Source organism: Strix uralensis, chromosome 2 (genome assembly GCF_047716275.1).
Source record: "Strix uralensis isolate ZFMK-TIS-50842 chromosome 2, bStrUra1, whole genome shotgun sequence".
NCBI classification, from domain to species: domain Eukaryota; kingdom Metazoa; phylum Chordata; class Aves; order Strigiformes; family Strigidae; genus Strix; species Strix uralensis.
In genome coordinates, this window is record NC_133973.1 from 46,254,184 (window position 1) to 46,271,553 (window position 17,370).

The window sequence follows — 17,370 nt, forward strand, 5'->3', positions numbered from 1 at the left end:
CCACTGGTAGATATGCTTCCCAATTCTGGTTTTGATTTGCTAAATGACCTCAGGTAAATAATTTCACCTCTTTATTGCTTGTCCTCTCTGGCTTTGACCCTCTTCAGTCAATTGTGATAGTCCCTGTGCCAAACTGTTGACAGTCTTACTACTAGCTACAGAGTTCCTAAGCACAATGGCACTCTTATCTCAGTCTTTAGTTATCATCATCCTACATAAATGACAATATAAAAGCAGACTGTATCAAGAAATCCATGAGCACTCTGTATTTTCATTGGGGCCAGTTGCAGAATTGCTGGGGATAATGATGAGTACTTACACATGAACCCTCACTGAAAAGAATCTTTTGATAGCTACAGACAACACCAAACACCTAATACAGAAAACTGCAACACTCTGAGACTCATGACATTGAAAACAGTGTATTGATACAGAGTACCTATAAACCAGACAATGTGAGAGAATTTAGGACAGGCGCTCTCACTACATTCTTTCCCTTGCACTTAACAGCACAGATTAGAGATGATACGTCTGTTTCTGTGTCACAAAGCCTACTGCATGTCAACACTTAGTCAGAGCAGGGCAATTTAGGGTGACAAGTACTACTTGAAATATGTCCTTTAACTTTCCTTAATTGTCAAACTTTAAGAGTTATCTTAAATTTAATTTTGTTGCATTTAAGGTCCAGCTTTACAGTGACATAATTTATTTTGGACATTACCAGTGACATTGTTCTGCCTGTCAATGGAAACATGAAAGAATATCATTATAATGAATATCCATGGACTCGCACAAATCACTCAAAATACTTCAGATATGCATGGAGGTTTTCCATTGACCCTGTAATGACTTTAATAAAACTGTTTCAACGTGAGCTGTGTCAGCAACAGAGACATGAAATGATGGTGTTTCAGCAACATCACCTCAGCTTTTAAATGTTTTAGCAAAACACTGTTAATTTTCTTTTAGTAGTGTATCATCCTTCCCAAATTACAGTCTCACAGTACAGCACAGACACCATATGCCAGGAACACATGGGATTTCCTTTTTATGTTGCTTCATAACATCAGGGAGCTGTAGTTATTACTTGGATCAAATCAAGGATATTAGGAGTATATCTACTCATCAAAAGGAAGATGTGAAACCCCTGTAGCTTTAATTCAGCCATGGGAATGAAGGTGATATAACTGACGGCCTGGAGAACTTGCACGGTGACTGTCATTTCCATCATGTCATTGCTACTCCTTCTAGACTTACTCAAACTACTCTTGTTTAATTTTGTGGGGTGGATAAAGCCTTAGAGGACTTTCTTTGAGCAGTCAGAGGCACTGCAGTTTTACATCAGCCCTAACACTGGTGTAATTCTAATAATCATAGAAGAATGCCATGAATCAGGGTGGAGTTCAGCACCTGCCACGGAAGGGAATCAGACTCTTCATATCCTTTGGTAAGAAAGACCTTGGGAAAAAAAAAAAACAACACTCACCCAGTTTCAGTTATAGTAAGGTAATTTTTCCCTTTTCTCTTTCCACATTTTCAATTGTAGCCTGACCTGCTTCCAAGTGAACTGCTCTTTGCTTACCAGGAAAGACTGTCAAAGATTCAGGCTAGTTATGACGTAGAAACTTTTATAAGAACTGAACTGCTGTGGGATTTAGAGGTGGAAGGGAAGAAGACTGTTGAGAGGAAAAGGAGGTCTCCAGGGGATTTGTGTGTATAAAGGACTAACCCTTGTCAAGTCTGGTAAAGAAAAGCACACAACTTGGCTTTAGGAGAAGTGAAAAGAAACTACAAAATATAAAATTTTCTATGCTTTATGTGGGAACTATTACTGTAAGGACAGAACAGAGCTAATTAAAAGTAAGAAGTCATACTTCAAATAAAAAGTAAACATGGCTCTTTTACTCCAAACTATCCCTCATGTAATTGCTAAAAGTTTTAGTTATTAACATCTACAATCAGCAACATCTTCATTTCTCATTCTCAGACCATGCTCCTGGGTTCTGAGATTAAAAGTGCCAAGGTAATGATGTGATTTACTGCATTACAGGTGTACGGAGAAAACTTGTCCTTGAAAAGAGTGAAAGATTTAAACTGAATATGTTTCTGGATGCAAGAAAGAGACAATGAAGTGTCAACGATGACATTTGACTTTGCCTTTTTTTTCTCCTTCTGACGCTGACCCTCTGCGTGGTGCATACTGGTTAAGCAAAATAAATGATGAAGGTGTGAAAGAAGGAATTCCCAATCTTCCTCTTCTAAGGCAATCTCTTCAAAGCCAAACCCTGGAAAGATGTGTTGAGATGATAGTGAAATTAGTGAAATAGCAAAATAGTCACATTCTAATGAAATTTCACTAGAAACAGAGAGGTACATTAAGTATGGTTTCCACAGGTTGGAAGGAGAAAAAGAGGACACCCTTCTTCTCTAAATCCAATTCTCTATCCTGTTTCCAAACCCAAACTAACCAACCCTCTAACAACAGGTTACCAAAAAGGAGAATAAAGGGAAATATATTTACCAATGGTTCCTATTTCTACGGACAAACTATCTTCATTCTGTCTGTCCTTAGAAGGTCTCTCTCCTCTTGCAAGCTCTACTGAATTTTCAGTACTTTTCCCTTCACCTTTCTCCATTTCTCATCACTTCAAAATTTTCCACTTCCATTCTTCTAAGTCAAAGTTTTCCTCAACATGCCTGATTACTGTCCTGCATTTCCTATTTCACATGTACATCTTATGGCTACTCTTGTCACCATCCAGTGGCAGTGCCTTTCATCCTTCTTTGCAGTGACCTATTCTTTCACTCATTCACACATTTCTCCTCCATCGTGGGTGCTTCTCCCCTAGCAACAACATGCATGTGTGTCACTTGCCCCTCTGAACTAAAGCTCCAATAGTACTTCCATAGTATGGACATTGGAGACTAACAATTTTTTGCTCAGTAACTTTTCTGTTCAATGCTTTGCATTTTCCTGGGTATCCAGAAAAAAACAGATGATTCGGTGAAGATAAACAAACTTCCTCTTCTTTTAATTCAGCATTCAGTGTCTCTACCTTCTCCTTGTCATGGTCACTGAAAAACCCACAAAGCATTTATATTCACCAAATGTAGGAGTGTAACACTAGCCAATAATATTAATTTAAAAATTATTAAATCATAAGATAATTTTATTTTTTATTTCAGTTCCCTGAACCAAAATGAAATGAGAAAGGTGTATATATATACATCAATACTGCAGGCTCTTTTTGCGTCTAAGCAAGTAAGAAAACCCAACATATAACATGTGTTATCCAAAAGTTAACATATTATAAATGGCATTCTCTCATGGAAACACACTAATTTCTGGTGCTAAATGACGTTCCTTTATTGCTTGATTAGTATTCCTGGAAGAACAATCTAAACATTATTAAATTGATTACTATGATATCCTTATCAATTAACTCTGAAATACCAATCCTTGATTCCTGTGGGTTTTTAATTGAAATTTATGCTATTGATTTCAGTGTTACTATCCCACTATTTAGAGGTTTCAGAATGTTCTGAGAAGTGGACCTAAAAAATGCAAACCTAACCACTCTAATCTGTAGACATACGAAGCATCAGAAGATTCAAACTCTCACAAGACATACATTTGACTACTCTTGTGAGTCACTGTGTTCTAGCAACACCATAAAGGTACTTTTAGAAATAATTGTCAAGTGTTGAATCAATGTTAATAGTTTCACAATACTAGCCACAATATCTTAATACTCAGTGCCTGTTTGACAGTTGATTACCACTTTAAGGTCCTGAAATGGCTTGAGTATCCACATCTTAATACCCAGCACAAAGTAGGAAGAAGTTTGCAGCTTTGCCTGCATTCTCTACCAACCAAGGCTCATTTACAATTCAAGTGCTTCACTACAGGCTTGCAGTTCTGCTTGTCATTACATTTCTTAGTTACACTCTACTTGCAAACCTACCCAACTGCATCTTTGTTTAGCTGATTCTGAGAATGCCTAAATTGTCAGAGCTAAGACTGCTTCTGAGGTCTCTGACCAGCCATGTCCAGCTCTTGATTTGGGTGAAACCCAAGCATGCAGCACTTCTTCCTCTTCCTTTCTTATTCCTGCACCTTGGAGTCCATGGGAAGTAGCCTTATGTCAGGAAGCAGCAGGAGCAGCCTTCTCTACAATGGAAGGTGAGCCAGAGGCTGAAGATCACAGCAAGGTGGACAGGGGCTGTTTCCTCATCGACAAGGTGCTTTCCCACAGTACCTCAACAAGTAAAGCGGAGCAGGTCCAGTAACGATGACCAGGGTCAGCCATAGTCCGGTGATCAGCCGGCAAGCCTGTAGCTGGTCCAAGGTCAAGTCAGGAAGTAAAGGCAGAGGGGACAAACTCAGGATGAGCAAAGTACAGGGCCAGGCACATCTACAACATAGCTCAGACAAGGAGCAAGGGTCTGAGCAGGAAAGCAGCTCCTGAACAAAGTGGGGGAGGCCCCCAACGTGGCTTCTCACAGGTTTGTCTCACATAGCTCTGATCTAAGGTTACACAAGTGCATGTATCCAGAGCTGGCTTTGAGCACGGGCAGCTAAACCCTGAGGGTCGGGGGAAAGATGTTGCAGAACCTCTGCACCTCACTTAGGGCCATAGCACCCTGCGTGCATGGATTAAAAGTAAAGTACAGGGTGTTGTGGCCAAGGCCCTGAGCTGGACGTCAGCAAGAGGATCATGGAGTACACTATAATAGACCACTCTGCCTAGGTCCAGACAAAAGTAACCACTCGGATACAGCATTCTTTAGATTTCTGGTAAGGCTTTTCCCCTGAGTGATGTGACATACCATTTAAAACATCAGCACTATGAAGTACCAACAAAGGACTTACAAGTTAAAAATTAAATGAACAAAACATGCTTATCGAGAATATGTCCATCTCTAACTGAAAGGATGATCAATGGTAATGCCGAGAAGTAATCCTAGGCCAAAAAAAGCTCTCCTTTTGGATTGCTGGACCTGTTTATATGAAATGCATTATAATGCAGCCAAATGCAAAATCGAAACAAGAAAGGCATCCTTCCTCTCTTAATAAACAGCTCTGTTGTGGAAAGAAGGAGATCAGAAAATTATTTAAGGAGTTGCAGCAGACAAGCAATCTAACATGAGTTCCCAGTGCAATAATGACTCAAAAAGACTAATATGATCCTTTAATGTATGAGGCCTAGAGTTGGGGAAGGACTATATCTCTCTATAGCACTGGTGAGAACAGTGTAATTGGAATACTCTGTGCAGTTCTGACGTCCACACTTCAAAGGGTGTTATAAATTGGCAAAAGTGTTGCAATGGCCACAAAGGATATCAATGGAATACGTCTTAAGAGAAAAAACGTTCAAAGTCTTAGTTTGTAAGCTCTGTCTATAAACTAAAATATGTTTTACTTATTAAAAAATGAGTTACTACTGACAGGGACAATTCCTGTGTTCTTAAATTAGTAGGGAAAAGTGTATCAGGAGGCTATAAGTTATAAACTGAATCTGGAAAGTAGTAGCACAACGTTAATTTTGTATAGTAAGAGTGATAAAATCCTGGATAAGCAGCCAGTGGGGTGATGTGCTTTTATCTCTTGGACTGAGTTTTCAAATCAAAATTGAATGGTTTCCAGCAGAGGCACAGAGATGAGCAGAAGTTGCACTTCAGTGAACAACAGCTCAGTGTTTAATAGTGCCTTTAGGAAGTCCAACAAGGGGAGCTGATTGTTCCAGCCAGCCTTAAATTCTCTGAATCTCAGACTAGCCAAGGATGTTGTCTGGCTGCAGCTGAGATAGACTAAGATGTTAGCACTTCTCACTGTACTTCGGGCTATCAATGACTGCAAGTACACTAGATGTACCAACATAACTGTCAGATCACTACCTAACCCAGTTTTGCTGAAATGAGCTAGGTTAGCAAAATCCTGTCTTTAAAGAGGGTAAAGTAACCTGATTATTTTGACAAAACTGAAGATGTAGTCTATCTTGTCTGCCAGCAGAACAGAATGCCAAGTGATTTTCCTGTTAGCTACAGAATGTGTATATATTTAGAAACCTGGTGGATTGTGATTGAAGAAAAGAAGGTAGCCAAAGAACTGCAGAAGTTATTTGAAGATCATAAATGTTTGAGATACAGATTTTAGATTTTAAGGTGAACCTACAGATCATTTATGCATCTCTCAAACTCAAGCATAAAGAATGGTAAAACGGAAATTAATAATTTTCTAATACTATAACATGAACCTGATTTAATGAGAAATTATATCACTGATTCACCAGAAGGACAGTATTTTTAAATATCCAACCTGGGTGAAATATGTCTGAGAAAAAACATGTATGGAAAGATGTATGGATTTTAAAAGCCCTCACACTGATTTTCAGATAAAATGCATGATAACTTATAAGCCTATTTAAATGTAAAGTTTTTATTAGCAGCATATCCTATGATATTACTCACAGATGTATTTGTGAACTTGTTGGTCTCCGACAATCAGCTGCAATAACATGTATTTATACAGAAATTTCAACTTGAGGATTGGTGTAACAGAAACATAGCGTCCTATTGCCACAGTAGTGCTAGAATGTGTCTTATTCTTTACACCGCAACCTTGAACAACATATTAAAAACTTAATTTGCCAGCTTTTCGCTTGTTATTCATCTGTTGTTCCTTATCAGCAATGTATTCCTCAAGGCAAAAAAATGTAATATGCTCAGTAATTGAAAGTTATATCTACACTAATATTTTATAACACAATTCCCTTATCCAAGTGTCAATACCAAGAATACAGATCAATTTCAGATGGTATTTAAAAAATTAATTTAAAAATAAAGATTGTTACAAGCCCTCTTTCTCCTACCCCTATTTTTTCTGCTATCAAGCTTAGGGTTTTATCTCCCTGAGGGAGCAGTTCCACATGGTGGCTGAGTGGAATAATGGCTTTCAGCAGTGGACCTGCTCTTTCCTCTTTCTCCTCCCACTCCTGGAAGGGAAGTCAGGCCACTCCTTTACACCTGCTCTGGCACCCATCTGATCCCTAGCTGGATGACTTCAGTTCAGTAAACTGGCTGACAGCTACATGTTTTTTCTTGATGGGTTAGGTTTTTTGCTGATTCAGCCAAGCAGAATTCTGCCATACCACCAGTGCTACATCTTGTCCGGTTGGACAGAAAACTTCAAAAGCATCACTGAGGAAAATAAAGCAAGGAGAGCACATTTCAAGGTATCTCATTTCTCTGCTACCTTTCTTGTAATGACTGTTATAAAAATGCTGCCAGCTTAGTAAAAGGATTGGGCTCACCAAGGAACCAGGTGAGTGTCAGAGCTGGCACAAGGAAAGCAGTGGCAGCAAGTGCATCAGTGGGAGTCACCTCTTTCAGCTCCAGTGAGCTACTGGATTGGCTCAGCTGGTCTTACGGGACTGCACCCTTAAGTATGCCACACTGGCAGATGTTTGGGAGCCATATGAACTCGCTTTGGACAAAAAAATAAATTATTACTTATATTTAGACACTGTAATAGCCAATCTCCAACAGCAGACCTAAATGGTTTTAGATTGCTGGGACCCACAGCTCTTTACAGAGCCCAAAGATCAATTAATATTTTTAATGGGGAGGAGCTGAGATCCTTTAACTGAAAAGTTTACAGTGTTGCTTCTCTTCCACTAATTTTGTCTCCCCCAAAACCTAGTTGAATTAGCTGACATGAATTAGCATATGGGTGTGAGAAGAAAAGGTCTGGGATATGCGAAGGCCTCCTTAAATTGGCTATCTGCCAGTGGAAATATGACAGTGAAGTGCATGGACCAATAACAGTACATATAAATGCAGGATTCCTACTTCTGTAACCAAAATGCCATGGCCACATGATGCAAAGCACTGATCTGACACCCCCCCCCCCCAAAAAAAAATTAAAATTCCGTTTTGAAGGTTTAGGTTTGTTTAAGATATGTTGAAGGGCTGACTTTGCATCATTACAGTTTATACCAGATCAGACATCATATACTTTCAAGCAGCTGGCAGAAAGGTCTAAAACTGGTATAAACTCTTTTTTATATACTCTGGCTAATTTCATAAAAATGTCACCATATGCTCATCCTGATCCAGAACAAACACATACTGCTAGGTGAGCTGGTGGTGGAATACAGTAACGACAGTCAAATCACAGTCTTAGGGAAGCTGCAAAAGCTCTGTAAATTCAGGTCAGCATTCCTTGACTAGGTACACATCAACTGTCTTTGGCTCAGGCAGCATCAACCCGGCTCTCCATGGGCTCCTCCCAAGGAATCCACTGCCCAGCAAGAAAGGAGGCAACAGTGCCATGAGGAATACATGGTACAGCACACAGGTAGAACATCGCTCATGGTGATACTTCTCCCTTAATCCCCATTTATTTTCAAGTAAACACCCCAGTAAAGCAGGGGAACTATGAATGGTGGTCAGTCTAACAAATAGACAGTCACAATGACACATGCATGAAGAATGGCAATATGATTAAATTCCAAAACTTTGTTTTAATGGAGCATTTCTTTTATAAAAAAGACATCTTGCTAATCATACCCTTATAACATATTCCACATTCAACCCTTTTTTCTTCCAGAGAAAAGCCTCTCTTGTGCTAATCGTGAAATTGAGTCTCAGTTTTACATATTATCTTAAGATCAAATTTTACTTTTCAGCACTTATACCAGAAGGAGTAGTAGGTATTTAGAGGATATCAGGATCCAATTCCCCACTGGAAAAAAACTCTCTCTCAAGCTAATGATGCATTAAAGCACTGACGACATAAAAACAAATGCTTGTTTGGTCTTGTTCTGAAACTGAAGTCTTGCCCTCTGGCCAAGAACCAAATGTGCTACCAGATGAGTGATACAGAGACACTGAAAAGCAACATGAAACAGTAACACTGCCAAGACTGCACTGTATCACCTTCATATCCAAGGCTTTTGTCTGAGTTTAAAAATAAAAAAACCCACCACCAAAAAAAAACCCCCAAACAAAAACAACCAAAAAAGCCACAAATAAGTAATCCTTTGTCTGGAAGCACGTAAATCTATTCATGACTGTACCACAAAGAGCTTGGTAACACTCACGTAATACGAGATTTTTTAGCAGAAATTGGACATATTCACTTTTTGCTAAAAGTGTTTTCATGCATTTTCCATCAAAACATAATTACCTGTCTGTGAGGTATTTTGTTTTCTTTCTGGTTTTAAATAGAAAGCTTTGTGGCCTTTAATTTAGCTTGAATGCTATGGACAGGCAGAACTCGGAAACAGAGACTGTTCAACTTGCTAAATATCAGTGCGAAAAACACTAATAAATATTTCTAGGACATTCTTGATGTTTTAGCTGGGAAAGAGATGGTCTACCCTGAAAAAAAAAGCCACGTACATTACCATACATTAAAATACAAGACTTAGAGAAATGAATGCTTACATGCACTTATGAGAGAAGGAGGTACACTTATAATGACAGTAATGTAATTTCTGGCACTGCAGAGTAAATCAAGATTCAGTTTCAGAATAGGATACCCATGCTGACATAGTTATCAAAGACAAAGCCTTTCAGTATAAATTAGTTTAGAAAATTAACTGTGTCAGCAAAATCATTATATGACAGTAGAACTGCATCTACACTTGAGACTTGGTTGAAAGAGAAATGCCTTGAAAAATTAAACAACTACATCAGGAAAATTTTCTATTGTAGACCTGGTATAAGAGTTAAATGTTGCCTTTGTCTATGGCCCTGTGTAAGCAGCATCCTCCCATGAGAAGCAGAATGTTCCAACAATTGGAGTCCAAGGTCGAAATTGCAAAGGCAATGATCAACTGTACCATGCTTTCCCATAGATACCTTCCAAGTTACAAACTCATAAAAAACACAGCTGGATTCCACAGTCAGTCTAGTAATAAGTACCTCATGAGGAAGGTGCTACTGAAGCCAACTAAAAGCTTAGGGATACTGCTTTTCTAAAACTTGGCAAGATTTACCTCTGAAGTTACTGGAACCAGCCCACCCCCCCCCCAACCACCCCCCCAAAAAAATAAAAAACACAAACCCCAACAACTAAACCACCGAGAAACCCACAACAAACTAACAAGAAGGAAAAAGGCAAAAAGAAACCCTCTAGAATCCTAACATAACAATGTTGAGAAAACACTGATGAATATAATAGGAAGCAATCTAGAATGGCAAGGAAACGTTCTAAACAAATAACAAATGAGTGTTCTCCCATTACCAGGGATACTTTCAATATGAAAAATTTGGTAAGATTTGATACTATTAAATTTGTTTTGGAATTCTAAGCATTTTTTTTCTTAAAGGGTGTTTGGTGAAACATCACTGTTTTCTACTCCAGAATGCCATATATAAAGCTGTATAAAGCACTGGTGAGTTATCTTCTTCAAGTAAACCATGTTTTCCAAATGCAGGTTGTCCAATATCTGGATTATTATACCTTTGGTCTTACCTATGAAATGCATTTTTTTCCACAGACCCAAATATGATAAAGCCCTTTATTGGCTTCGCAGTAGTGAGAACTTTTACACTGCACCAATGAGTGATGTCTACAGTTTGCAGACAGGTCAGTTGGGTCCATATGCCATATGGAGAAGGCGGGTCTCAGGAAAGTGGGTATCCAAGTCTAGGAGGAAAGATTCCTTCAGGACAAGCAGAGCCTGAAAGTAAAATGGAAATGTTTTAAACTGATGGATGGAACAATGTGAGATCAGAAAGGTGGGCCATGCTCTGCAAAGCGGAGAAAAGGCATTATTCAAGAGGTGTGGTTTCATAGGGGATCCTCATAGATGCTGCAGGGGTGCCAGCCCCAGGACACCCTGACAGAGCCTTGCTTGCACCCCAACCTCACAGAGCCACCCTAGTTTGCGTAGGAACATGTCTGCTTCTCTCTCCCCGCACAGCAGCATGAAGGTGTTAAACAGGTGCATGGGACAGCACTCCTTTGGACAGACGCATGCAAAAGCCCCTGGTATGATTAGTGGTACCTCCTTTTTGCCCTCCTGCGGGAATTTTAATCCTTGGGCCAATTACGCCCTCTCTCCCCCGAAACACCTTTTCTCTCTCCTACCTCAGACAGCTCGGCCACACCTCGGGAGGGCAGCGGCGCCGGCCGCCATTTTGCGACGAGGCGTCGCGGGTGCCTCAGAGGGCGGCGTGAGCTGCCTTCCTCGTCCCGCCCTGCCCTGCTCAAAGCAGCCCGGGATAACATGAAACGGGCCGGGGGCCCGAAAAGAGGGGGAGAGAAGAGGCGTCCCGCCGCCCTGCCCCGGGCGAGGGGCGAGGAGGGGGGCGTCTGGCCGCCCGTCACGCCGCAGCCTATAGTCAGAGGCGGGCGGCTCGCCGGCTCCCTCTAGGTATCGCTGTCTCAGGAAAGAAGGAGGAGGGTTTTCTTCCCCCTCCCTCTCTCTTTTCCAGCCAGTAAAGAGTGTCTGCCCCTTTGAACTGCTGGCACAGCGCCTGCGGCTGCACACAAACACACACACACACACACACACACACACACACACACGCAGCCGCAGGCTATAAATAAGTTACGAGCCGGGCAGAGGGCGAGCAGTGCGCGTCTCTCGGCGGGGTAAGGCGGTCGGGATCGCTGCCGCCCCGCCGAGCCTGACAGCCGGGCGCCCCCCCGCCCCCGGGCACCATGGCGTGCGTGGAGCGCTGCCGCTGCTGCGCGGAGAGCAGGCGGCACAGCAGCATCCTCTACAACATCCTCCGGAGCGAGGAGCGGGCGGCGTCGCCGGCGGGGCAGGGGCCGAGGCGGGCGGGGCGGGCGTCCCGCGGCTGCCCGTGCGGGTCGCGGCGCGGGGTGGCCCTGCGGAGCCCGCAGGTGGCATGCAAGGCGGCCTCGGCCGTGCTGGTGAAGACGCTGCGCTTCGTCCAGAACGTGCCCTGCTTCCAGGAGCTGCCCCTGGACGAGCAGCTCCTGCTGGTCCGCAGCTGCTGGGCGCCCCTGCTGGTGCTGGGGCTGGCGCAGGACCGGGTGCACTTCGAGACGGTGGAGAGCGCGGAGCCCAGCATGCTGCAGCGGATCCTCACCGCCCGGCGGCTGGGCGAGCAGCCCCCGCCGCGGGGACCGGCGCCGGGTCGCCCGCACCACGGCCCCGGCGGCGGCCCGCACCTGCCTTCGGCCGGCGAGATTCAGGCGATCAAGGGCTTCCTGGCCAAGTGCTGGAGCCTGGATATCAGCACCAAAGAGTACGCGTACCTCAAGGGGACGGTGCTCTTCAACCCGGGTGAGTGACCGGACGCGGCGGCTGGGCTCTCTCCTCTCAGGGGTGACGGGGGGAGCCCGCCTGTATCCCCAGCGAAACGGGCCAGACCCCAGGCTTTTTCTCGGGGGGGTGGGGTGTGGGGGGGTGGGGAGAGGTGGTGGAGGAGGGGGATGCGGAGCAAGGGTTCACCCACTGTCCCCTCCTCAGGGCGCCGGCTGGCAGGCAGCGAGCCGTCAGCGGCCGCGCCGCCTGCCCTTACCGGCTGCAGGGGGTCCCAGGGGCTGGCGCCTTCCACAGAGGCTTTCCGCGAACGAAACAAACTCGAGGCGGTCGCTTAGGGAAAGTCGGGAGGCAGCGGCGGCTCCCGGCTCCCTGTTTGTTTCGGAGCGGGGCGGCCGGCGGCGTCTCCTGAGGGGGAGGCGGCTGGCGCGGCGCCCCCCCCCCCCCCCCCCCCCCTCCTCGCCGGCTGCCCGGGACTGGCGGGTCTAAGCGAAAAGTAAGGAAAAAAAGACACGGCTCAGGGCTTCCAGGAGCAAAGTGCTATTTCGCCTTTGCGTGTAGCGTTTATGATATTTTTTTTTTTTTTTTTGCCATCTCGCCTTGTGGAGACTTTCACAGGTGCACGTGCCAGTGACACTTACCTGAAGGGTAGCGGCGGGTTGGATACGGCCCTTGCGAAGCGCGGCACTGCCGTGTGGACGTGGGGCATGGCTCTGCCTGCCCTCCCACTGCCAAACTGCTAGTTAGTCTGGAAAAGGGAAATTTCTGCACTCTCCGTCCTTCAGTATCCTTACTGTGGTTCACCAGGAAACTTTTCTGCCATGTGTTGGAGTTAATGCTTCTCGCCACTTGTAATCTGGAGCTAGTCAGAAGCAGTTGACAAAAGACGCCTTAAATGTGAATAATGCATTTTGTAGAAGTGAACAAGTTTATTGTCTTCCCCACTGTTTACAGATTGCATTTGCCACTCTAAAGGTGTTTTGGACAGCATTCTTCTAAGTTTTTATCTGCTAATTTATTGAAAACTTAAGAGAATGTAGGCAAATGTATTTCAAGTTTGTGTAGTGAAGAAGAGTGTTGAACGTCTAGAATAGCAACAAGATAAGATTTTGAACTGCCCTATAAAATTTGACATGTTGATTCTGCATATAAGAAGTCCTCTAGCAATTTCGTTTGTTTCACTCCTTAAGTGATAAATACAATCTGTAAGGTGTTAGTAGTTGTTCTGTAAAAAGAATGTTGTTTTATAGACAAAATCCATGTAAACAAAATAATTTATTTTTGTTTTCAGATCTACCTGGACTGCAGTGTACACAGTATATTGAAGGACTGCAGAGGGAGGCACAACAGGCTCTAAATGAACATGTCAGACTCATTCACAGAGGTGATGAAACCAGATTTGCCAAGCTGAATGTTGTTCTATCCTTGTTAAGATCTATTAATGCTAATGTGATTGCCGAACTATTCTTTAGGCCCATCATTGGAGCAGTGAACATGGATGACATGCTTTTGGAAATGCTTTGTGCAAAATTATAAAGGCGTGTAAAATAATGAAAATAAATCCAATGCAAAGGAAACCCTAGGGCAGAATAGTGTAAAGTACTGTAAATAAACTAACTTATTGTTTTTACATAGATAGTATTTTTGTATTCCATAATAAAATATTCTTCAAGTTCTGAAATTAATTTTTGTTAAGCACAGTGGTTTTGGAATAAGATTACAGTCATCACAACAAGATTTAAGATTGTGGAGAATGTTCATATCCAAAGTCGACTGGCTGTTCTTCTACCATGTCTCTGAATAAAGATCACACTTAACTATATTGTAACTTTCAAGGTGAGTGATCCCTGCTTTTTCAAAGTAAGTAACAGTCTAGGTTTACATTTTAAACATAATTGGCATACAAAAGGAGGAACAGACAAGCCATATACTTTACGTATTTCAGTAATATTAGAATGGGGTACTGTAGTCAGTTCTGCTCATAGTTCAAATACTGGCTCTATCAAAGGCTTATTGCAGTCAGTGAACTAATATTGACTTTAACAGAGTTGAAGTCTATGAAGAATATTAAAGAATATATTTCTTCCATCTGGGGAAAATGTATTAGGAACATTTTGAGACTTAAAAGTAGCTTGGCCAACTCTTAACACTTATCATAAAACATTCCATTCAACACATATTGGGCTTCAGGAGAATAAAGTAACTATTCCACAAAACAGGAAGCAAACAAACACCTCTGAAACTATCCAAACAGCGAATGCTGAATAGGGTCAGAACTACTGGTATACACTCCACAGGTTTCTTTGCTTTTCATCTGGGTAATTGCTGCCTAGGATTTCAAAAGCCAGATTCTTCAGACTACTTATTCCTGTAGAAATACAAAATTATTATGCTGAAACATAGTGTTCCAACTGGTACATCCATCAGAATTTGTCGGCTAGCATGAAGATGTCTTAATTAAGCATTGAGCTTAAACAGTTTGGGGATTTTTTTTGTGTGTATATTGGACTTGATCCTTTCTCCTTGTTTTTATTGAAAAAAAATCCTCTTTGAAAAGGGAAAATTGGTGGTTTAAAGAGGATCTGTTTTATGGTTTTCCTTTCTCTGTGTGCAGTTTTCTAGTCTTTCCCCTAGAGAATATTTGTAAAAAATAGAAAAGGAAGTGTGACAGTGTTCAGTGTGACAGAAGTAAAAGATATCAGTAGCTCTATGTATCATTCACATATATATTAACCACTAGCAATAAGGGGTGTTTTTTAAAACACAACAAAGTTGAGGCAGTTACTCTCCTTAATAGGAGGTGTGCAGAGGAGAGGAAGGAGTTTGAAGAGCTTTCTTTTGCTGCCACCTTGCGCAAAGGATAATCACAGCTCCTATGCCCAGGTAAGGAGCAGGGGGGCACTCTTCTTGTTTTACACCTACCCGGATAAAATTTACGGAAAATGGAAATGGCCAGAGAGGTAGCCAAACATTCCTAGGGGGACAAGTTCATCCGTAAGTATGATCACTGAGATTTTTATTGCCATGGCAATAAGAATCTCATCATGGGCTAGGATACAGTCACTGATCAAACAAAACAAAGCAAGAAACACAACCCCCATCCTGGAAAGCAATGGTGTAGTTTAAATGCACCCTCTTCTGGTGCTCATGTAACTGGGTAGGGTTGTGTGCCCTGAGGAGCTCCCCAAAAATTCCAAAGAACAAAAAGTATGTAAGGAAAGTGCTCTTCACTACCAGCTCAGACTTCAGACTAGTTCAGACCATAATACAGCAGGCTTAGTCTTTACGTCAAGTTGATGCTTTTATATGTACACACACATGCTTGTAAACATATATAGCAAATATATATATACAGAGAATATTTACTGTGTACCTATAAATACTCTGTGAGTTTACAAAAAGCTGCTGAGTTTATCTAACATCTCTGTAACATGTTTCCCTCTTTCTCTGTAAACAGCATATGATCCTACAATAGTTAGCTTTCAAGGATGCCTGACAAATCTCTTTTCACAAAAACCACAAAGCATGATGATAAAACATTTAAATAGTGGTTAGTGGCAGAAGATGAATCTTGGGTAAGGACTGAAAAAAAGTCAACAGCCTCAGAATAAAACAACTTCATGACCCCAGAGAATTTGTTAATATGCATGCTAGTGTTCAGACTTTTCTGCTGAGTGGCAGAAGAGACTTGTTGGCAGTACTGCTAACAATGAATTGTAATAGCTGAACCTTGGTCACAGGCAAGGATTTTCAGCTGAAGAGTCACCTTGAGATGGTTTGGATCTGTTGTGCCACTAAATACAACAATTGTCATGACTCAGGTGGATGGACCAGCTTACATCTCCAGGTTTGATACCTGAACAGATTCTGTATTCTGCTCAGTTTTCTGAAGTTGTCATGAAAAATATTGCTTCTGTGCACAATAAATCCACCTTGAACTCATTGTACTCTATCATACTGGACCAGCAATACTGTTAGTCATTTAGCTGTTGTCTGTTCAAATGAAAGCAACTGGTAACAGTAAGTAGGAAATTCAAATGAGAAAACCTTTCTGGCTTTCTGCAGAAAACTGGCAAAAGACAAGTGTCTCTTCATAGGTCAGAGGAACAGGAATGACAAAGCAAGAAATTAAAAGACTTCTAGGAGGAACCAAGCTGAAGGCTTGGAGATTCACACAGGAGTGGGAGAGATGAGACTAGGGTGGTTCTGGAAGAGAGAGGAGAAGGGTTTGGTTTTAGTGCAGGGACAATGTGCCTGGAAACAGGTGGAGAGAGATTGTAACTCACAAGGCAAGCCAGAGCTTGAGCAAAAGGGTGACTGTGGGAGGACTCTGTGTCAAGTCCAGAAAATACTGCAGAGCAGGGAGGAACCTACCCCAGCAGCTGACACAGAGGAGAACAGAGGCATCCTCACCAACCTGCGGGGACTGGGTACCCTGTTCTCTTCTCCAGTGGTGCCTCTGCTGAGGGGGCCATAGTGGCAGCTGTGCAGGCACGAAGAGCAAGCTGCTCAGTTTTTGTCTGTGAGTATATAGTGCTCACAGAAGTAAGCAAAACGACTCTGTTGCCACAGACCTTTGACACTGGGTGCTCTACAGCACAGTTTTCCACTGGGTAGGAGTACTGGGCTAGATCCTTTTCTGCCCCAACTCTGTCCTGTGCAGGGTGGGTGAACTCTGGACTGGATAGCCTGCATGGCCAGTGCTGCGACACACGAAGTGATCTCTCTGGATATCCCTGGCAGAAAGGGGAGGAGAGCCTACTGGAGGCCTCAGGCAGGCAGGGGAGTAGGGAAAGCTGAGCATGGGAGAAGGATGCTTCCATGGTAACGTAGCCTTTACCAGAAGGAATGGGGGTCAAGACCCTCTTGTAGCTTCAGGTACCCAAAGGGGTAGTGGATGAGACCTCTGTCAGCTATTTAGGACTCCTGCGGAGGTCAAAGACTGCCTCTAGCCCTGTCTTCCACCCAGCAGTGCTGTGCTGGGAGCTCTGCACTGTTAGACACAGCATAACATTTCTCTTCACGCTCTTAAATGTAAACACTACTTTCCAGTTCAGATACTAAGATGACTTCTGAGGATTTTTAAGCATTTTCTCTGTTTGCTCTCTATCCCTGGTGTTCT

At 42.8% G+C, this 17,370-nt stretch overlaps 1 protein-coding gene across 1 annotated transcript; it reads left to right on the forward strand.

Annotated features, from left to right (window-relative positions):
* The first annotated feature begins 11,548 nt into the window (after positions 1-11,548).
* On the forward strand, positions 11,549-14,082 carry NR0B1 (nuclear receptor subfamily 0 group B member 1). The gene is made up of 2 exons (XM_074860925.1): positions 11,549-12,269; positions 13,540-14,082. Exons 1-2 carry the CDS (start codon positions 11,678-11,680, stop codon positions 13,782-13,784), a joined length of 837 nt encoding a protein of 278 aa, XP_074717026.1. The 5' UTR covers positions 11,549-11,677; the 3' UTR covers positions 13,785-14,082.
* Positions 14,083-17,370: the final 3,288 nt, after the last annotated feature.